Source organism: Coloeus monedula, assembly GCF_965178545.1.
Source record: "Coloeus monedula genome assembly, chromosome: 23".
NCBI lineage: Eukaryota > Metazoa > Chordata > Aves > Passeriformes > Corvidae > Coloeus > Coloeus monedula.
In genome coordinates this window covers 5,716,247-5,737,800 of record NC_138803.1, presented here as the reverse complement: position 1 = coordinate 5,737,800, position 21,554 = coordinate 5,716,247, and the positions used below count along the sequence as shown (strand labels likewise).

The 21,554-nt window shown below is 60.1% G+C and overlaps 2 protein-coding genes across 2 annotated transcripts; both read left to right on the top strand.

Annotated features, from left to right (window-relative positions):
- Positions 1 to 1,004: 1,004 nt before the first annotated feature.
- On the top strand, positions 1,005 to 3,951 carry CTSE (cathepsin E; the record flags this gene model as incomplete). The annotated part of the gene is made up of 8 exons (XM_082296163.1): positions 1,005 to 1,145; positions 1,727 to 1,844; positions 2,427 to 2,545; positions 2,632 to 2,831; positions 3,061 to 3,183; positions 3,264 to 3,405; positions 3,495 to 3,593; positions 3,787 to 3,951. Exons 2-8 carry the CDS (start codon positions 1,727 to 1,729, stop codon positions 3,949 to 3,951), a joined length of 966 nt encoding a protein of 321 aa, XP_082152289.1. The 5' UTR covers positions 1,005 to 1,145.
- A 4,441-nt stretch (positions 3,952 to 8,392) lies between these two features.
- On the top strand, positions 8,393 to 10,291 carry RAB7B (RAB7B, member RAS oncogene family; the record flags this gene model as incomplete). The annotated part of the gene is made up of 5 exons (XM_082296164.1): positions 8,393 to 8,460; positions 8,575 to 8,701; positions 8,978 to 9,193; positions 9,676 to 9,801; positions 10,211 to 10,291. The coding sequence occupies exons 1-5, from the start codon at positions 8,408 to 8,410 to the stop codon at positions 10,289 to 10,291; spliced, it is 603 nt and encodes a 200-aa protein (XP_082152290.1). The 5' UTR covers positions 8,393 to 8,407.
- Between the last annotated feature and the right edge of the window lie 11,263 nt (positions 10,292 to 21,554).

Genomic DNA, 21,554 nt, shown 5'->3' with positions numbered 1-21,554 from the left:
GGGGCACCCCACGGCCACGGGCAGGTCCCTGGGGTGGGGCTGTGGGGTGAAGGAGAAGGGAAATGTTCCCCTAAAGCGTTTTGGGGGGGGTTCCACAAGTGGATAAGGGGCTGATGCTGGGACGGGGACCCCATTCTGCTCCCCCTGCGGGACCTCCACTGCCCTGGAATCAGCCAAACCAGCCCCTGCTCAGCTCCCACAGGTCCCCCAACGCCGTCCTCACCCAGAAAAGCAAACGTGACCCCGGAGCGCCTGCTCAGCCTCGCCTGGGCCGTGGCCAGTGATTCATTCGGGGTGCCCGAGCCTGGTGTTGACTCTGTCAGGGCCCTTATCGGGCTTGGCACCGTCGGTATAAGAGCGGCACCGCGGCGCTGCCGGTGCGGGCACAGCCACCGAGCCACGCCATGAGGCGCCTGCTCCTCCTCGCCGCGCTCTGCCTGGGCCTGGCCGGCGCCCTGAGAAGGTAAGGGGGTCCCCAGGGTGCAGCCCGGCTCCCCAGGGTCTGGGGGGGTCACTCCCAGCTGTGATGGATGGCAGAGCTCAGCCTGGACACCCCGCGGCTGTGCCGGAGCGGTGGCACCGCTCTGGGGTTTCTGGGTTCTCCATCCCTCTGGGCAGAGCCTGTGAGCAGCAGGAGGGGTGTGCAAAGGGGGTCTGTGCATGCAGACAGGGCAGAAAACACCGGCCTGAATTCCCCTTGGCCCTGCTCATCCTGCCCAGCCCCAAGGTCCTTCCCAGCACGGACACCGAGCTGCCTGTCCCGCCACCGCCATGGTGTGGATGCTCCCCTGCACGCTCCGGCCTTCATTTCCTGCCTCCTAAAACACATCAAGTGCCCCTCTTTCGCTGGGCCTCGGCTGGAAATCATTGCAGTGGGAGGATGTGGGCTCTGAACCCTCATCCTGGCCTGGTGCCGGGACCCTCAGGGTGGGCACAGGGACTGCAGGACATTGGCATCACCTCCATGAGTGACCAGGACCCTTCTCCCCAGGGTGCCCCTGACCAGGCGCCGCTCCCTGCGGAAGCTGCTGCGGGATCAGGGGCGGCTCTCGCACCTCTGGAAAGCCCAGGGGGGGCTGGACACGGACAGCGAGGACTGCGCCGCCTTCTCGGAGACCAACGAGCCCCTCATCAGCTACCTGGATGTGAGCAGGGGCGCTCAGAGGGATGGCAGCACCCTCCATTTGCCTGAGCAGTGCCCGATGCCCAAAAGCTTCCCACAAATCCCGCGGCTCCTGGCGGTGCCCGCAGTGCCAGGGCTCGCTGCCTGCCCGGCCCTCTGTCCCCGGGAATGTGAGGATGAGGACAAGGCAGCGCATTCATGGCAGGCACTGCCAGCCCCCTTCCTCCCTGCTACGCTCTGCCCACTCCCCTGGGGACAGATTTCCTCCAAAATTCAAGTTACTTTCCAGGGCAGAGCCCACCACAGAGCACCCCGAGGTGGAGGGGGTTCCCCGGGACAATCCCGTTCCCTAGTGGGGAACGCCCTGTCCCCAAAGCTCCCGGTGGTGACGAGGGTCCCCTCAGGGCCCAGCCCCCACCGTGCGGCCTTTTGTCCTCAGTTCCCATTGTTGTTCCTTAAATATTTGTCTCCTTTTTTCCACCTGGCACAGCCTGGCTGGGGCAGATCAAACACCGAGCCCCATCCGTGCCCTGCAGACACCCCCGGCTCCCTCGTGCCAGCATTTCTGGGTGTGCTGATGGCTCACGGTGCTCTCTTCGGCAGATGGAGTATTTTGGGCAGATCTCCATCGGGACCCCCCCTCAGAATTTCACCGTGGTGTTCGACACGGGCTCCTCCAACCTCTGGGTGCCTTCTGTCTACTGTGTCAGCAAAGCCTGCGGTGAGTGGGGACCCCCCGACCCCAGAGAAGCCACCGGGCACCAACCCCAAGGTCTTGGGGGCCGCCCCCACCCAGCTGAGCCCTGTAGGTCACAGAGACGTGACAGAAATCCAGGGGTCAAAGCAGGGGGTGACAGCCCAGGGGCTCAGCAGGGGACAAATGTGGCTTTTTGGGGCTGTCAGCGATCAGCCGACCCCAGAGAGCCCAGACTGCTGCTGTGGGACACGGAGCATCCCCGAGCAGCCCCAGGGCTGCCCCGGAGCCCAGCAGGAACTGGGGAATGTGACTGGATCCGGCAGTGCCCAGGGGCTGCTGCTGGCTGTAAAGCAGGGAGAGCAGAGCTCGTCTGGGGACTCATTAAATGCTGCTCCCCCCAACAGCCCTTGGACCCTTCAGACTGAAATGGAAGAGGTTTCATTCCCCCTCAAAACTCCAGCAGGTCCCTCAGCGGAGTCCCCATAACCAGGAGTTTTGGTGACACCGCGCTGCACCATCACTTTTCCTCACTGGTGATGGCTCCTGGCAGCTGTGGCCACGCAAAAAAATGACATCTCTGGTGACAGATCCCATCTTCTCCCCCAGCTGAGCACACCAGGTTCCGGCCAACCCAGTCCAGCACCTACCAGGCGATAGGGACCCCCTTCTCCATCCAGTACGGCACCGGGAGCCTGACGGGGATCATCGGGTCCGACCAAGTAGCCGTGAGTGCCCTTTGGGGTCCCCTGCTCTGGACGATGTGCCCGGGACTTGCCCACAGGCTCAACACGGAACCGCCTCCTCCCTGCAGGTCGAGGGTCTCACTGTGAGCAACCAGCTGTTTGCAGAGAGCATCAGTGAGCCGGGAAAAGCCTTCGTGGATGCTGGGTTCGATGGGATCCTGGGGCTGGCTTATCCCTCCCTGGCCGTGGATGGGGTCACCCCTGTCTTCGACAACATGATGGCCCAAAATCTGGTGGAGCTGCCCATTTTCTCCGTCTACATGAGCTCGTACGGACACGGTTTTGCCCCGGGATGTTGCTCAGAGTCTGGCGTTGCTTTAGGGAGCGGGAGGGGCTGCCAAAATGCAGATATTTTACTCAGCCAATGCAGGGTTTTTGGTACCAGGTTGAGCAGCACAGACCTCTGGCCTTACAGCATTTGTGGGGAGAAATTTGGGGTAAATTCATGCTAAACGGAAAAAATCCCTCATGTGTCCTCCTCTTCCTCCTCCCTGCAGGAACCCTGAGTCCCCCCAGGGAGGAGAGCTGCTTTTTGGGGGCTTTGACACCTCCCGCTTCACGGGCACCCTGAACTGGGTGCCGGTCACCCAGCAGGGGTACTGGCAGATCCAGCTGGACAAGTGAGTGGTGCTGGGCAGGGTGGGAGGGCAGGGCTGGGCTGGGAGGACAAATCCCTCCCACTCCTTCTCCCCTCTTCCAGCATCCAGCTGGGTGAGACAGCGACTTTCTGTGCCAACGGCTGCCAGGCCATCGTGGACACCGGGACATCGCTCATCACGGGCCCCACCAAGGAGATCAAAGAACTGCAAAACCTTATTGGGGCTGTGTCTGTGGATGGAGAGGTGAGAGCCAGGGTGGGGACAGGAGGGGACAAAGCTTGGGGACTCCTCCCTGCTGGAAGGGACATCCTGAGTCCCCCGCTGTGTTCCAGTACGCCGTGGAGTGCAGCAACCTCGACGCGATGCCTGACCTGACCTTCACCATCAACGGGCTGCCCTACACCCTCAGCGCCCAGGCTTACACCCTCGTGGTATGGCTACGGCTCCCTGGCACCACCAACCCCAAATCCCAGCAGCTCCAGAGGCAAAGCTGACCCTGGGAGCTGGCAGCGTGTCCCCGAGGGTGACAAACCCCGCTGGTTTCTGCTTCGCCACCATTCCTGGGTGTTTCCATGTGCAGGAGGCTCTCGGCTTCATCCCAGCTTTCCCCTTCTCCTTCCCCAGGAGTACGGCGCTGACATGACCTTCTGTATCAGCGGCTTCCAGGGGAGTGACATCCCCCCTCCCACGGGACCCCTCTGGATTTTGGGTGATGTTTTCATCCGTCAGTTCTACTCCGTCTTCGACCGTGGCAATAACTTGGTGGGGTTGGCCCCTGCCGTCCCTTAGGGCTGTGACATCCATGGGGCAGGAGAGGGACTGACCTTGGCAGGGCAGGGGATGTCACCACGGCCTCGGTGTCCCCAGGGGGTGAAGACACCCAGGGATGCAGCTGCAGAGCCCAGCAGAAGTCCAGTCCTCGCCAGGACACTGTGATATAAAAGCGTCTCGAGCAGCTCTGTGATCTGCTCTGCACATTCTCCGTTTTTCAATCCTGAGCCAATAAAAGCTTTAACAAACCCAAGCCTCTCATGTTCTGTCAGCAGCAGCCCAGCAGAAATCCTGCACATCTCAAAGGGTTGCACTGGGGGTTAAATCCTCCTTGCCCTCCTCTCTGGATGATCCATGGCACTGCCAGGGCTGCACTCCCAGCGTGGCTGGAGCTCCCCTGGGATTCCCATGGGGCAGAAAGAAGAGGATGCTTTGCCCAGGTAGAGCAGAAACCCCAGAGGTGTCTGTGGCCATCCCTGAGCATCCCATGGGCCTGTGGGCAGGGCAGGGGCCGAGGGAGCACTGGGAATACACCTCTCCTCAGTCAGCAGTTGGTGCTGGTAAACAAAAAGGTAACAAGGAGACTGGAAAGACCCTGGGGCTCTTTCTGTGCCATAAAACTCCCAGAACAGCTGGTGATTTCCGGAGAATTTCACTTTGATTCCCTCGGGGAACTTACAAGGACTGCATGCTTGGTTGGCCCTTGAAGCAAGAAGGGACAAAACAGCTGCTGAACCCTGGTCTGGGCTGGCTGGGGGGTTCTGGGGGGCCCTGGGGGGCTGAGGGGGGCTGCAGAGGGCTCCTGGCCATGGGGGTCCCCAGGAGTGACCGTGGCACACATGACTGCTGATGGCATGGGGGGTGTGTTAGAGTGCTGGAGCAGTGGTGGCTCACGAGTGATGCACCCTGAGGCAGCGAGAAAGGGAAGCTCAGAAAAGGTTATTTTTATCCAGGCCTTTGCTCTGTTTTCTCCACTAACCCTGAGGCCAGCAGTGCCGAGGCCGGGCAGTGCTGGAGTGCCCACGTCCCAGCCCAGCTTGGTGGCTGCTCCATCCTTCCCGAACCCGAGCAGCCTTCAGGGCTGGGAGCTCTGGAATATTCGGATCTGGTTGTAAACTTTGCGGCTGAGCCTTGTGGTTGGAAATAAAGGGAGATATCTGCCTTGCCCAGAGGCACTGATTGTGCTACTGACCAGTGTGGGCTCGGTGACGTTTCCTGTGTTGACTTCACCCCTGCTGCAGTCCCAGATAAAGTGCTGGGGTAGCTGGACAAAGGTCTCCTGTCCCTCTTCCACCTTAACCCTCAGCACGCCAAGGTGCTGCTGAGCACGAGCCCAGAGGCTGGTGGGGGGAGCATCCCCCCAGCATGACAGGGACCAGCCAGTGTCCCCAAACAGCAGCTGGCAGTGAGAGCTGGACTCACCCAGGACTGCTCTGGTGCCATGTTTTTGGGATCCCAGAGCATTCCGTGCCCCCTTGACAGGTTTGGGGGGGAAGTTGCTCCAAAAAGTGTGAGCATTCCAGCAAAGAGCAGCCCTGTGGTGCCCCAGGGAGGCTGAACAGCGCAGGGAACACTCGGATGCCCTTTGCTTCCTTCCCTTTCCCTCTCTCTCCCAGCCCTGCAGGGCACAGCCCGTCCTCTCCTTGTCCCCACAAGCCTTTCCCCCAGCTGTGTCAGCCCCAGCCTGGGTTTCATCACTTTCCTCACAGTCACAGGCCACAAAACCCACGCCTTTTCCTCCAAATGGCTGACGTGGGGGAGCAGCTGGGATGGGACTGAAGCTGTGGTGGCTGGAGCTGCTGAGCAATGATTTGGCCATCACCTCCTCCTCGCTGCTCCCACTGCCTTCGTCCAGGCAGAATCTCAGCCCAGGGGGGATTAGGAGAGCAGGAGCTTTGGGAAAATCCCTTTTTCCATGAATCAAACCAAAGCCAGAGCTGATGCTGATGTACCCTGGTGGGTACAGCCTCCCCGGCCAAAAGCAGAAGTGGCCTTGGGCATCAGCTGCAGTTTGGGATTGGCCACAAACCCCAGCCCCGGCAGCGTGGAGAGGCATCGATCACCTGACAGAGTGAGCAACGCTCGGCGCACCAGGGCCACGCCAGAGGAACGAGGGCAGAAGTTGTTGCGGGGGGAGGTTGAACAATAAATTCAGTCTGCAAGAGCAAAGGTGAAGCAGGATGGTGAAAAGGGGCTGAACAGAGGGACTGGGGAGAGCTGCTCCAGGGAAACGCCAGCTTTTTACCGGCCGCCTGTGAGAAATGGCTCAGGTCCTTCTGCCTCAGCCCAGCTCCTCCCAGCGCCTGCCCTCTGGGGGGAAAAACAGATTTTTCTGGCCAGACAGGTCCCAGATCACACCTGGAGAGGAGGGGGAGGAGGGTGTGTCCTGCTGAGCTCAGTGATCCTCCCTGAGATTGCATTAGGGCCTGTAAGGGGAAAAAAAATCTACGAAAATGATGGAAGTGGAAAAGCAAAAGCCAGTGCTCTCAGAGGGACACCGAAACCTGGGCAGGGGGACCACCAGCAACTGGGGGGCTGCTGGTTCAGGGTGAGGGAGAGTTCACAGATGGGGCACCCCGCTCCCACGGCAAACCCCAAATCCTACAGAATGCTTGGCACGGGCGCGGGACCTGCCCTCGCACGCCGGGAAGCAGAGCTGTGCCTTTGCGGCCGTGGCCAAGCAGGTTTCCCCACTCCGAAGAGCCCCGGGCACCAGCCTGGCGCTGGGAGAGACGGCCAGAGGTGTCCTTGGCTGCTCCATGGGGGCAGCTGAGATCCCCAGAATCCCATTTCTGATTGAACACATCCTGCAGGAGATGTTCCCTGCCCTGTTCCCTCTTTTGGGGGTGTCACCAGCTCTGTTCCCTCTTTTTGGGGTGTTTCTGGGGTTCCCGTGCTGGCTGTGGGTGCTGGGAGGGACCCCTGAGGGCTGGGGGTGGCAGGGATGGAGGGGCTGGAAATGCTCCTGATTCCCACCCTGCTCAGAGGGATCCCCGCCCCTCCTCAGCTCCCAAATCCGCGTGTCCCATCCCGTGTTGTCGGAGCAAAGTCCGGGATGGCTCCCGGGATGCTGCCCACAGCCCCGCCCGCCTTTTGTTCTCATCCCTCAAAAATTCCCCATCGGAGACGCAGAAAAGGGGTCCCGGGGAGGTGGCAGAAAGGAACCGGGGGGAATCTGAGCCAGAGGACAAGCCAAAAGTCCATCCCAAACTCCAGCAGACGGGGAGAACCTCCTCCCCCTATCGGACCCGAGCCGGGGACACTCGGCAGAGCCCCGGAATCGAGGGAAAATCCATGGACATCCCAGCCCCCGCCCGCGGCTCCGCCAGCCCCGGCAGGATCTCGGCCCCTTTCTGCTGATGTCACGGAGCGGGGCCCGCAGCCGCCTTCCCCGGGAGGGCAGGGATCGGCCGCCCTTTCCCGGATCCTCCTCTCTCGCCTCTCCCCTCCCCGGCCCGGCGGGAGCGGAGCCGGGAGCCTTGGCTGCCCGGCCGCCCCGGAAGGTGAGTGCTCCGCAGGTGAGTCCCCGGGGGCAGCCGAGACCCCCGGAGCAACGGGGAGGAGGCAAAAACGCTGCGGAAACTCCATTTTGAGTTTAAAAACATCTGGCCTGCCAAAAAGCTGGCGAAAGGACCGGGAAGTTTGTGTGTGCTGAGACACGAGGCTCTGCCGGTGCCGAGGATGCTGCCCGCGGCTGGGCACGGGGGGCAGAGGGTGCAGGGGGGCCTGGAGCCCACAGCTGAGAGCTCCCTGCTGGTGTTCCAAGGGGGAACGGCGCAGGGCTGGCCAGCGCATCAGAGAAAAATGCAGGGATGAGGCTGCCAGTGTTTCCATCTGTGCCTTGGCCGGCGGTGCCGGACGCTGCCGTGAGGATGGAGCTGCTGGGGCTGCTGGAGGATACTCGTCCCACCTGGGGAGGAGGTTTCAGGGGTCCTGACCAGGCTCAGAGCATGTGGGGACACTGGGACATAATGGGGATACATCCTGCGAGGAGATTCCGGGGTGCTCCCGGGCGGGGATGCTCCCTGAGCTGCGCTCGGGGCACCAAGGAATTCCACCCGGCTGGGGTCTTCTTCAATAAATGTAATTTTCAGCAGGACCCCAGACGCGTGTGCCAGGCTTAGGGGAAGGACTGCGCTCGAGAGGGGGTGGGAGAAGCAGGGAAGTGGCTCCCGGCAGCTTTGAATGGAGATGAGCCGGCGAGTCTGGGCGTGCTCCGGCTCCCCGGGAGCCCGGCGCGGGCGGGGCCGTGGGCCGGGCTTGGCCGGGGGGTTTCTGTCCCCACCGTGCCTGGGGCACGAGTGCAGCAGCTGCTGGCATGGCACGGGCATGGTGCTGACACGGTGAGGACACAGCGGTCCCGCGGCGGGAGGGTGGGAGCAGGGAGAGGGCTTGGGCAGCACCACCGGCGCCAGCGTGAGCCAGTGCCATCCCCACAGGCCGGTGGGTCCCTCTCGCCCCACAGGGCCTGTCCATGGATGCCAGCAAGAAGGTGGATCTGAAGATCATCATCATCGGAGCTCTGGGGTAAGGAGCTGGCAAGGGAGGGAAGCCCCCTGTGCGTGCTGGGCGTGCAGCTCCTGCTGTCACCCACCCCTGAGCAGGGAAAAGCCTCTCCAGTGCCCCTTTCCTCATCACCAGCGTGGGCAAGACCTCTCTGCTGCACCAGTACGTGCACAAGACGTTTTACGAGGATTACCGCACCACGCTGGGTGCCAGCATCCTCACCAAGGTCCTCGCGGTGGACAACAGCCCCCTGAAGCTGCAGGTGAGCACAGCTGGCACTGCCCGGGGTGCCCACCATGATCCCAGGGCCGTGTGTGTCCCACCCTGTCCTGCTGTGCCCAAATGCCCACTGGCAGCAGGAGGTGCAGGGCTGGACGTGCAGAGCCCGGTTTTCAGAGCCTGATTTTCAGCATCCATGAACTGCACTGGAATCCCACAGGAATTCTGGGGGCTCAGCACTCTCTGAAGCTGCCCCCCTGGGCTGCCAACACCCACCCTGCTCGTGTTGTGTGTTTATCTGTGCCCTCCTCTGCCCTAGATCTGGGACACGGGGGGACAGGAGCGATTCCGCTCCATGGTGTCGACCTTCTACAAAGGCTCAGACGGCTGCGTGCTGGCCTTCGACGTGACAGACAGGGAGTCCTTTGAGGCCCTGGACAACTGGAGAGATGACTTCCTGGAGAAGGTCATTTCTAGAGAACCGGATTTCCCCATGGTGGTGCTGGGGAACAAGATAGACCTCTGTGACCGGCAGGTGAGGGTGGAGCAGGGAGAGCGGGATGAGTAGTGGTGGAGTCACCATCCCTGGAGGGATTTAAAAGCTGTACAGATGTGGCACTTGGGGACACGGTTTAGTGCTGGGTTAATGGCTGGACTTGATGATCTTAAAGATCTTTTCCAACCTAAACAATTCCATGATTGTATGACTGGGATGCTGTAGGGTCCTAATGGCTTACGGGGGTTAATCCTTCACCTCAGAACCAGCCTTCTCCTTAATCTCACATGAAAACCAGGGCTCCAGGCAAGGAGCTGCCACCTCCCCCAGGACTCTTGGAGGGGATTAGCAGCATCCCCCTGCTGCCCTTTGGGGCAGAGGCTGTCCCCACCAGAGCAGCAGGAATTACAACCTCGGGCACTGCCAGCACCCTGCCCTCACCCAGCTGTGCCTGGGTGGGTGAGGAGGATCTCCTGTACCATCCCTGAGCTGCGGCTCCATCCTCTCCTCCCTCCCCGCAGGTGCCCGAGGAAACGGCCTCAGCCTGGTGCAAGGAGAAGGACATCCCGTATTTCGAAGTCAGTGCCAAGAACAACATCAACGTGGCCGAGGCTTTTGAGACCCTCGCGAAGCAGGCACTGAGCAGGGTGAGCGTCCTCCTGCTGCGAGCTGTGCCGGGCAGGGGTTCGGGAGGGAGCTGGGCTCAGCCGGGGCTGGTCTGACAGATCCTCCCATATGGAATAGCTCCTGCTGCAGCGGAGAGCCCCGGGAATGGGGAACGCAGCAGTGTTCGATCCTAAGTCAATAGGAATAGGAATCGCCGTTTCCTTTTCGCACGGTGATGGGACCGCGGCGTGTTGGCACCCACAGCGCGCCAGCACTGTCCTCTAGCGGCCGTCCCGCGGGGACTTTGGTGTCCCCAAGCCCTGCACTAGGTGGCTTTTCCCTGGATTTTGCCTTTAATCACAAGTCGGGGCTAAACCCCAGCCCTCCGCGGTCCGCGGGGTGGCTCCGAGCTGGTGTCACTCGTCCTTTCCGTTCTCCGTTTCTCTCCAGTACAAAGGGATTTTTGAGAGTTATTTAACCGACTCCATCAAGCTCACTCCCAACGACAAGCCCAAGAAGAGCTGCTGCTGACCTTGGGGCCGCTGGACCCCACGATGCCCACAGCCCGGGGGTCTGCGCCCGCTGCCCACCCCAGCCTGGCCACAGGACTGGCCATGCCACCGCTGGACGCACCAGGGCCGGCTGCCTGCACATCCCGGGATTTGCTGCTTCCCACGGCTCCAGAGCTGCTCTCCCAATCACCTCAGTGCCACGGTGGCCCTGTCCCCCCTCGATCTGCTGCCGTCTGGCACCCGAGCGGGCGGTGTCCCTGCGGTGACGGTGCCAGGGACACGGGCAGTGCTCCCGATGCCTCTCCAGAGACCACGGCCTTGGCACCACGGGTGACCCTTCCCTGGTGTCCCCACGGCTCTCAGGGTGGGTATGGACTGGCCTGGGGGGGGACAAGTGGGGCTGGTGGCCTCGGCACAGGGCCCTCCTGAGACCAGCCACTGTGGAGGCAACAATTCTGTGCCTCAGTTTCCCCTGCTCTCGCACATATCCCCCATCAAACACCTCCCACCTTGCTGGGGAGGATTCTCAAAAAAGCACTTTGTCAGGGGTACTTGTTTTTTTTCTGTTTTAAAGGAAATTAAATATTTCATTTTTATTTATATTTATGTGTTGCAAAACACTCCCCAGATCCTGCAGCAGGAGGATGGGATAGGGGCTCCAGATTCTTGTGCTCCAGACTTTCCTCCCTGAGCCTGTTCAGCTTCTCGGGGCTGGGGGATGCATTTTGGTCTGCCTTTTTCTTTTTCTTTTTCTTTTTCTTTTTCTTTTTCTTTTTCTTTTTCTTTTTCTTTTTCTTTTTCTTTTTCTTTTTCTTTTTCTTTTTCTTTTTCTTTTTCTTTTTCTTTTTCTTTTTCTTTTTCTTTTTCTTTTTCTTTTTCTTTTTCTTTTTCTTTTTCTTTTTCCCAGTGCAAATTTCGGGTCAGGGGAGAGAGGAGGTGCACAGTGGCTGTGCAGAGGTGGCGCGGGCACCCGGCCGGGCCGGCTGTCGGCAGAGGGAGCCCGCTGGGAGCAGAGCCAGGCTCCGCTTCCCTTCCTGCATCCATCCCGCTCCGCACCGGGCACCTTCCAGCAGCTCTGTGCGGGCACCGCCTGGTTCCACCCGCGGCTGCAGCATCCCCCTGGATGGACTCAGATGCCCAGGGAGGTCACCAGGGACCTCCTGGCCTCTCGCCATCCCCCTCCAGACCCCCCCACGCTGACCGCAGTGGTCCCACAGAGCCGCCCGGAGGCTGCCCTGGCATCACCCGGACCGTCCATGGGGACAGCACCCATGGGTGGCAGTGGCAGGGCAGGGGGGTGGCAGGAAGGGTGAAACCTGAGCGAGGGCTGCAGAGCTGGAGCTGGACCACCCGGCTGCGGAGAGGAACGGAGAGTTCCCACCCTCGTCCTTTCGCAACGCTCCGCCTGTTTATTTGGGCACCGGGCCGGGGAGAGGATTTGTCTCTTCCTATTGGGAGGAGAGGGGCATTAACTATTTCCTCCCCAGGTTCTGCACGCCCTTTCCCCACCCTGGGCCTGCCCGGAGCCCCCCTCGCAGCCAGCATCCCCCAGCCCCACCCTGGCACGGCTCCGGGCCGGGCACCGGCCGGGGCTGTCTGGACGCGGTGCTGAGCCCTGTCCGTGCCAGCAGCGATGTTGTTTCTGATCACGCCCTTTCCTCAGAAGCTCTCAGCACTGGCAAACAAAAAGCTGATCTGTTTTACAGCAGTTTGGACACCCAGGGCTGAGCAGGTCACACAAATGCACCCGGTGGAGTGGGTGCTCCCTCAGCCAGGGCTCAGCAGCCTCTGGCACCAGCCCAGGGCTGCTGTGGGTGCTGGAGCCTGTGCGTGGCCGGAGCTGGAGCCAGGCAGGAGCTGCAGACTTGACTCAGGGTCCACCTGCAGCCCAGGATGCCCAGAGAGGGACAGGCAGGAGCACCCAGATGGGCTGGGGTCAGACCTTGAGCTGCAGGCACAGCTCGCCCCAGAGCCCTTGGGCAGGCTCTGAGGTGCTGGGCTCAAACTGAGCAGGGCCCCAGCACTTTGTGCATCCACAGAACATCATTCCAGGCACGGGAATTAAGCCTGTGAAGGATGCTGCAGCCTTGGGAGCTGGCAGGATCTCCAGTGGCATCACCACCCTTTGGAATTCCTGGCTAACACACCTCGCAGATGTGCGGCACCGTGCTGGAGCCAGCTACAGCCCTCCAGCTTTTCTTCTCCCTCCATCCCTCCTGGGCAGGGTGTCCTGCTGGCCAGGCAGCCCTGGCACAGCCAGGAAGGCCAGGAGACCGAGCAGGGTGGCGCGGTGCCAGGCAGGATGCTGGCAGGAGAGGCCAGAGGTGCTAAGATGGTAACACTATCCCGTGGCCGAAACCTGATAAAGGACAGGGGGAGGTTTGCAACGTGTGGGATTAACAAGGTCAGGTCGAGATTTTCTCAGGGTGAAAATCAAAGGGGAAAATATTTGCCTTGTGTGACTCAGAGAGTTCCTGAGCAGCCACCTGAGTGCCTGAGCTCACCCCGGCACAGGGCCCGGCCTGTGGCCACTGCTGAGGAACCAAACCCAAGCCCTCCTGCTCTCCTGCCCACAGTGCCCTGTTTGAAAACCAGAGAGACTTCCCAGCTGCTCTGCCATCTCTACAGGTTTTCATTCACTCACTGAAACCACAAAAATCAGTAAAATCCCACCCCTGATGCTGTCACCAAACAGGGACCATCCCAACCCTGTTGCAAATCTGCCCTCGGTATTTTCGGAATTAGCACCCCACGCTCTCTCTAAATCCCTGACTCCCAGTTTGCTTCAGTGTTCTGAGGTTTAGTTACCACTGCTCCTTCCTGAGACACATCCCAGGGACAGGCAACAGTGCCCAAGAACCACAGAATCCATAATTTAGGTTGGAAAAGCCCTCTGAGGTCATCAAGCCCAAGCCCACCATTAAATCACATCCCTAAAAATCCACCTACCCCAGCCCGTAGCACTGGGAGCCGGGTGGGACTAAACTCTTCCATGGAAATGTGAGAATTAAAATAAAGGCACTGGAAAATACCTTAAAAAGCTGCAAAGAAAATTTTAAAAACCCCAAGTTTTCCTGTTTGGAAACAGAAGCCCCATTAACCTGGAGCTGGGACTGAGAGCGAAGCAGTGGCTGCAGGCACTTCAAAGCCAACCTGATAAACCCCAGAGGTTCAAAGTTCCAGGTAACCTTTCGAAGGCGTCAGACATGAAAAACAAATCCACGGCATCACGCAAAGCCTTATCTGTGCCCCGTGGTGCCAGCGGGCCGCAGGGCAGTAAACACCTCCGGAGGTGTCAGCACAAGGCTCTGCAGCCTCCCTGGGCCACCGTGGCCACTCCTGGTCCCTTGTCACCTGCAGCAGCGCCATTCACCCGGGAATGAAGGGCTCGGGGTGGTGGCCTGGCCTGTGGCACACCGAGATTTCTTTCCAAGAACACTCCTGGTGCTATTAATGACCTGAATGACTGTTCTGCCTTCCCTCAATCGCTGCCCCAGTGTTCCACCCCAGTGAGAGGATGACGCCGATGGGATCGGTGGGACTGTCCCCCCGAGGTGTGATTGTCCCCCCAAGGGACCCACAATCAGCCCAGGTTTGAAGCACAGCCGTGCCCTCACTGCCCACCTGGGCACAGCAAACGCTGGCGCTTCTCCTGCAGCCCCAGCCCACGGCAGCTGCTGGCACCGCGTCCCACCCCGTGGGGCTGTGTGGGGCCACGGGGCTCTGCCTGGCCCCGGGGCTGGGGACAGCGGGGTCTGGGGACATGGCAGGGCTGAGAGCCGGCACGTAGGGAGGATTAGGGGCTGTGGCCCGTCCCGCAGTCAGCTCTGGGACATGCTGAAGTCAGCAGCCAGCCCGAGCCTCGGGCGTCCTTCCCGCAGCTCGGGACAGCAGCAGGATCAGCCCACTGGGATGTGGGGTGCGCAGGGTGGCCCCAGCCGGCCTGGCACGGGGCTGCCCCGCTGCCCCACCCCTCGCTGCAGCCCTTTTGTGTTTGCAAAGCCGTGCAGAGGTGCTGAGTGCTGTGGAGAGGATCCCACCGCCGGACAGACCCCAGAGCGGGAATGACAGCGGCAAAAGCACCCGGAGAAATCCGCGAAGGGCTGGTTCGATCAGGATGGGATGGTCCCTGTGCCAAGTGTCCCAGGCAGCAGCTCCGTGGTGGCCGAGGCAGAACCGAGCCACAGCAGGGCTCACGCGGGAGGGGTGTGCCCCTTGGCACGGGGATGGACACCAACTTCCCTAGGGAATTCCAGTGTTACGGGTACCTGGAGAGCAGCTTCAGCCTCTTGCTGTGGGTCCCTGCTGCCCGAGGAGGAGCTGACTACCCCCAGATTCCCCGATTTTGACTGGAGATTGTTTGGAAAGTGTGGACTTGTCTCCTCTCGCTGCCCTGGCTGAGCTCCCTCAGGTCTGCGTGAGGCCACCAGCGATAAATAACAGAGAGAACAGAAATGTTCCGTTTTTCTTCAGTTGCTGAATGGAGTTTAAAGAGCAAATGCTTCAAATTGTGTTAGGAAGTTTATTCCGGCCGATTTTCTTATCACCAGCATCCCTGGGGATGTGGCTGGACCAGACCAGAGCAAGGGCACCAACAGAGCCTCCCTCAAGCCCTGGGTGAGGCTCAGGGCAGTGAATCCTTCTCCCAGCAGATTCCACTTGGGCACTGCATCCCTCTGGCCCCAAATGCTTTATTTAACTTTAATGCCCTTTAACCACCGACCCGCTCAGGGCAGGCTGGCACCTGAGCTGCCTCCCGGCCTCGTGCCACGGCTGCAGCACCAACACTCCTAAAACTCCTAAAAAGGGCAAAGCAGGCAGCGCTTTCATCTAAAATCTGGCTGCTGATCTCTCTGAGCAGGGGCGACAGGACCTCCTCCTCCTCCAGCACCGCGTCCTCACGTCCAACACCTGGGCTGCTCTGCAGGCATTGACCTCGAAGCCTGAACAATGAGCGGGCTCATTTCAGGGCTTATCTCCCTCCGTGGCTGGGCCTGCAGCGTTTGGGCCTTAATGAGTTGCCCAAGGCCACATAGCAGCAGAGATGGGACACAGCAGCAGAGATGGGACCACGTTCCCTTTCCCTCCCTGCTCTGCCTTGCACAGAGCTGGGGGAAGCAAGGAGAAGCCTCACGTTCTCCTCCACGCACCTTCCCACATTTTTTTGGAGGAAAAATTCCTCTTTTTTTTTTGAACTAGAAAACCTCCCTCCACAGGAATTCAATGGTTTAAGCGAAAAAGCCTCGCTTGGGTTTGACTCTCCTGGATCAGAGCGGGCAGAAAGCCTTGAGGGGTGGGGGAGGCAGTGCCTGGAGCCAGCCCCCAGCCCAAATTCCAGCAGAATGGGATGCTCCACGTGGCACCCCTTGGCCTGGGGGCCCCCAACGCTGCGGGGCTGCTCCAAGGGCAGGAATTTTTGATGCTGAGGCTGCTCCCACCCTGCCCCAGCAGCTGCTGAGCGCTGCTCGCGTCCCTGGGCCTTGGGCAGACCTTGCTGAGCACATTCGGAGCTCCCCTGGAGAGGGCAGATATCTTACACCTATTTCACAAATAAGATAACAGCCCTTGCTCAAGGTGATCTGAGGGCTGTCCAGAGAGCACTGGCCAGCCCCAGGTGAGGACACACAGCCCAGTGCCAGGTGCTCTCTGCGCGCTGGGCAGGGTCTTTTTGGGGGTGACGATTCCTCTGGAGGTCCTTGTGATGCCCCAGACAGAACCCGGGGTCGGTGCGGTTGGCTCTGACCACCAGAACGTGCTCTGCTCCCTGAGCCAGGATGTCTTACCCTGCCAATCCTTCTGTTTGGGGACATGTCCATGCCAGCCCTGCTGCTGCAGCCCTGGGAGGGGGTCCCCCTATGAAGAAAAGGGCCAGCAGCACTGTGGCAGGGCTGGCCCCACAGACACATGCAGGTGACACGGTCTTAGCAGGAGGGTGGCCCTCCTCTTGCCTCTGGAGATGTCCCCACAGGGCTAAGGCAGGCTGGAAAGGCCCCAAGCAGCTGTGACCCAGAAATTCCCCTGGCAGACAAACCCCAAAGGCCCAGAGCCTCTCCCCAGCCCCGAGCTCACCCCGAGAACTGAACGGCCCCAACGCCCACGTGCTGCCGAGCACGGGGGCAGCTCTCTGCAGCCTTTCTGCATTCCAGCCTTCATTTTGGGGCTGTAAATAATCCTGCTGCCTCCCTCTGGGACATCGTGTTCCTCATTCCTGCCCGGATCAAGCCGCTGTCCCCTGTGCCAGCCGGTGACACCGAGCGGGCACGGCAGTGCTGGCGGTTCCCTTTCAGGTGGGAGCCGTGGTTCCAGCCCTGGCACCACAGAGCCAACGGCTGGGCCACCTCTGCCAGCGGGATGGTGGCACCCAGCCCGGGCCCAGGACCTGCATTCCTGGGCGAGCAGGAAACGGTGATAACCAGCCCTGGGAAGCTCCAGCCGGGCTCTGTGGGGTGACACAGGGTCCCCACGGTGACACTGGGGGTGCCAACTCCTGCCCACCCTCCCAGCAGCTCAGAGCATCCTTCAGCACCGGGCATGTCCATCACCTGCTCCTCCTCCACCACCTCATTCCCGTAGGAATTTGGCAGCCTGCATCTCTGCTTTCCCATCTGGCTGAAGGATTTTAAAAGCTCCTGAAGGGACAGACAGACAGGGAAGCAGGACACTCCACCTGTGGCTTCAGCTGTGCCCTGTGCAGGTGTCACAGCCTGAGCAGCACATCAGCCATGAGGAACAACCTCCCAGCACCTCTCAACCTCTTCATCACCTCCAGATCGTTGTGGAAGCACCAGATTCCCTCCTCAGAGGCTGCCCCACTCCACCTGCAGCATCTCCACCCCAAAGCCTGCCTCCTACCCACGCCTGTGCCTGCACAAACCCCGTTTCCTTGGCAAAACCACCCTAAAGCAAGGAGCAGCTCTGGCTGCAGGCCTGGGGATGGGAGAGGGAGGGAAGGACGGAGGGAGGAAGGCTCCCTGCAGGTCCCATCGCCTCTCAGGATCCAGCCCCCTCCGCCCCGGGGCATGCGCTGCCTGTCCCTGCTGCCCCCAGCCTCGGGGCTCCACTGAGTTATTACCACTGAATTATCGCTCCCATTAAGTGCTAATATTAATCTTCTGTAAACAAATCTATACATTCCAGCACATGGAATGCTGCTATCGGCTCAGGAGATAACCAGCTCTGAAGTCTGTGTGCCTGAGGAGTCCCTGGGGTGTCCTTCCATCTCCCAGTTCTCCCCCGCTTCCCAGTGCTTCCCAGACACTCCTACATGCCTTGCACACCATCCTGGATGCTCTTTTGGTGGACACAACCTCGGGCCACATGTGGGGAGTTTGGCCAGAGCAGAAAGAGGCAGCATAAGCTGTATTTATAGGTCCTGCAAATGGAATTTGACCGGACTGTGCCTCCCACGTCAGAAACGCCCCAGGACCATCGATGGCTGCACGGGGCTGGGTTCTCCACAGGGCAAGACCTCGTTGTATCCCGATCACACCCAGCAGGACTTTGGAATAGCAGGTCCTGCCACAGGGAGCAGGAAACAACAGGGAATCCATCTGTGCAGGAGGGACACCGGGGCAGGGAAGGGACAGGGAGAGCCTGAAGTCATTCCCTGTGGGAAAATTACCTCGCACAGGATGGAGAACTTCCTTGGGGGGTGTAAAAATCCAACCAGCTGGACTCCAGCCCTGCCAGCATCCCAGTCCCAGTGCCAGCAACTGCGGCACGGAGCCACTTTGGGTTGGTTTTGTGTCCCAGTGTGCACAGACAGCTCTTCACCGCCTGTGCCAGGGGTCAGTGGCATTCCCACGGACTTGGCATCCCGCTGCTGACCTTGCTGGGCCCTACATGTGTCTGCCCAGGGCACAATGCAAAGAGCAGGTTGGAGGATGAGGAGCACCAGCTGGTCCTGTCTCCCTCATGCCGGGAGCCAGCTTTGGAATTTTACCTTTCATCTTTCCTCGGTGGAGCTTTGCTAGGAAAAATGCCATTCACCGATGGCAGGAGTCCATTTCAGCATGAGCCTCATAGCTAATTAACCCTGCACGTTAGCCCTGGATGTTAATTAGCACCATCCAGGATGCTGTTGCCCCTCTTTCCGTGGTGCCTCGGGAGCAGGATCCCTGTGGATGCTGGAGCTCTGTGTTCCCGGGATTTGCCCTGTGACAGGGACCTCTGGGAACACTCGTGGGCTGCTCCCGCTGCTGTGTCACGCGCTCCTGTCCCACAGGGCTCCGCACGTATCAGGCTGCCCTTTAAAAAACCCACTCGATATGAGTTATTAATGATATTTACAGGATAACTGCTTGGCAATTATTACCTCTGTCGGTCAGATGGCAATGAATCAGCCCCCTTCCCTCTGGCACCTCGGGCAGGGTGTTCCTCTGGCGTGCTCCAGACACAATGATTGATTTGCATACGATGAGGTTTCTTGGCAGTAGCTGCCGATGCCTCGAGCATGCACAAGGTACCGGGAATTTTTCCTCTGGGAGCGAGCAAAGGCCACACCGCTGCCTTCTCCTTTCTCCTCACCCCAGCCGCGTGTTCCCTGCCCTTCCATCTCTCCCCCTGCTCCCTTTCCCCATCATTTTCCAGCGCTCGGAGGTAGCAGCACATCCCGGTGGGGTGGGTGACACCCGGAGGAGGGAGGGCAGCAGAGGCACCCCCGTGAACACCCCGTGCCAAGCTGCCCTTGGGGACAGAGATCAATTCTTCCACGGCAGTGAACCCCCTGCAGCTTCCTTCTGCTGGCCAATTCCTCTGGGGACATGTCCCTGTCCATTTCCTGCTGGTCCCATTCCTTGCCCCATTCCATGCTGATGTCCCCGTGTATCTCAGCACCTGCAGCATCCTGGCCGGTACCTGGCTCCTGCACTCTCAAATCCCTCTGGGAGGAGAGGAGAGGAGTCCAGGATCCTGGAGAGGAGTCCAGGAGCCCGGAGATGAGAGGAGTCCGGGATCCTGGCCCCAGCTCGGCACGGTGGCGTTGCCGTGGGTTGGACACGATGGCAGGAGGGGATGAGCCCTGTCCCCTGCTCTGAGCTGGCCGCTCCCTGACCTGTCAGGAGCTTTTCCAGTCTCAAACGCTGCCTTTCCCAAGGCACTGGCAGCTCCCGCGCCAGGAGATCGAGCAGGACCTCAGGGGTGGCTCCCGAGCTGCAGCTCCCGGCCGGCCCATCCCGGCCCCTCCCCGCTCCATCGCTGTCCCCTGCCAGGGGTGTCAGAAGAACCTGCCAAACCCTCAGCGCAGGAGCGCGTGGCCAGGTGTGGCTGCTGCCTGGGGACCGTGCCTGCGAGGCTGATGACAGATAGCCCAGCCGAGCCTCCCGCACATGCCCGCGCCGCGGAGAGCTCCCACCGCATCCCCACGCCGGGACACAGAGCCCGACCCTCTCTCCTGGGCAGACAGCGGGGTTCGCCTCTCTTCCCCTCTTCTCTCATCCCTTTGAACCTGGAAATGAGAGAGACTCCGCTTTCCGCTGCCGATCCCATCCCCGGGCCGGCGCGGCGGGGTCGGGCGCTGGCACAAAGCGCCCCATTGTCCATCCCGGGGGCGGAGAGTCGGCCGGAGCTCAAAGGCCGGGCGGGCGCTGCCCACCGCGGCCAACAAAAGCATCTTCTGCTGCCCCCGGCCCGTGGCAGGGGAGGGAGGGGGCCCGGGGTGACGTGAATATGGGTTATTGTCACCCAGAGCATGGAGGGACCCGCAGAGGGGATCAAACGGCCCAGGCCGGAGAGGGAAGGGGTGGGGTGAGGGGGGACATCCAAAAAGGCTCTTCTCCCTCTTCAGATCTCTCCTTATCTCCCCTGGCTATCTCCTGGGCTCAGCCCGAGTGTACCTGCTCGCAATTACCTCCTCAAGCCAATCAGGCGCCGAGCACAGCCCTCGGTCCCCTTGACTGAGGTGATTTATAAATGACTCACTGGCTCGTTTGAGCGCAGACCTCTGCACACCTCCTCGGGAGCACCTCTCCTGCCACATCTGCACCCCCCTCGCAGGATCGGCCGCTCTCCCGAGGCGCAGGTAACTCCAACAATCGGGCTCTTTGTCTGGGTGGGCGTGGGGGATTTACACTCCGGTTGCACAGCCACTGGGTGTGAGTCGCAGTATTTGGAGAACTGCTACTTCTTTTTTCTTTTTTCTTTTTTTTCCCTTTTTTTTTTCCTTTTCCCCCCTTCTCTTTTCCTCCCTCCCTCCTTTCGCCAAGGGGATTTACGGCAGCAGATTTACTCAGGAATTAGCAACACCAACGATCCAGCAGCTTGATTTATTATGAAGAGAGAGGCTGGAAGAGCCAAATATGTGAATTAATTATTGCTAGAATAAATCCTGCCATCTTATCCTGCCTGGTTCCTGCTGAGATATGTGGAGGGATTTGCCTGGCATAGGAGAGGCAAATGATGAGAGACACTCGGTTTCTGGATTCTTGTTATGAGCAGAACTTTCTGTGCATGGGACTGTGGAAAGTGGTCCCTGCCCTGAGGAAGTTGCAGCCCGAAGTGGGTGTTGCACATCCCAGGATGGAGGGAAGGGATGTGGAGCCGTGTGCCTGCGGGCAGCGGTTGAGAAGCACTGGTTGTGCACAGGAATCCAAGCCAGGAAAGGGGATTTGGCTGTACTGGGCATCCTGGTGCTCACAGTCAGGTTAGGAGGGAATTTTAAAGCTGGGAATGAGGAGTGCTCCCAGATTGAGCCCTGTCACACCGGGTGCAGGGTCTCCAGCTCCTCCCAGTGCCGTTTCATGGGATGTTTAGGTCCAGTTTGGGCAAGCTTCTCCATGTATAAGCAAGAGGAAATATCCCCTCAGTCTTGCTCCATGGGGAAAAACCGCAGCTCCTGCAGCTGGGATACTTTCTGCTCTGTCCTGATAAAATTTGTCCACACCTTATTTGTAAGCAGGCTGAAACCTGGAGCTGGGGACCTGTCCTAAAGCCCTTGCAGTGACATTTGTCCTGGTCACACAGCGTTTCTGCCTCGGGTCAGAGATTCCCGGTACAGAAATGCCGTCCCATCCTCCACCTCCGGGACAGGATGGACGGGGTGACCCCAGAGGTGTTTTTCCTTCTCCGAGAGTGGATCCAGAGGGGCGGGAGCACGTGGAGGAATGAGGCCTCAGCAGGCATCCCAGATCAGTGCTGCAGGAATGCTGCAAACTTTTTAATTCCTTTGGATTTGCATTGCCCACCTGCTCTTCAAAGGCAAGGGCAAGGTCGGAGACACGTGGAGAGCAGAGATGTGGCAGTGAGGGACAACAAAGTCTCACTTCTCCTTCCTTTAAATGCCCTTC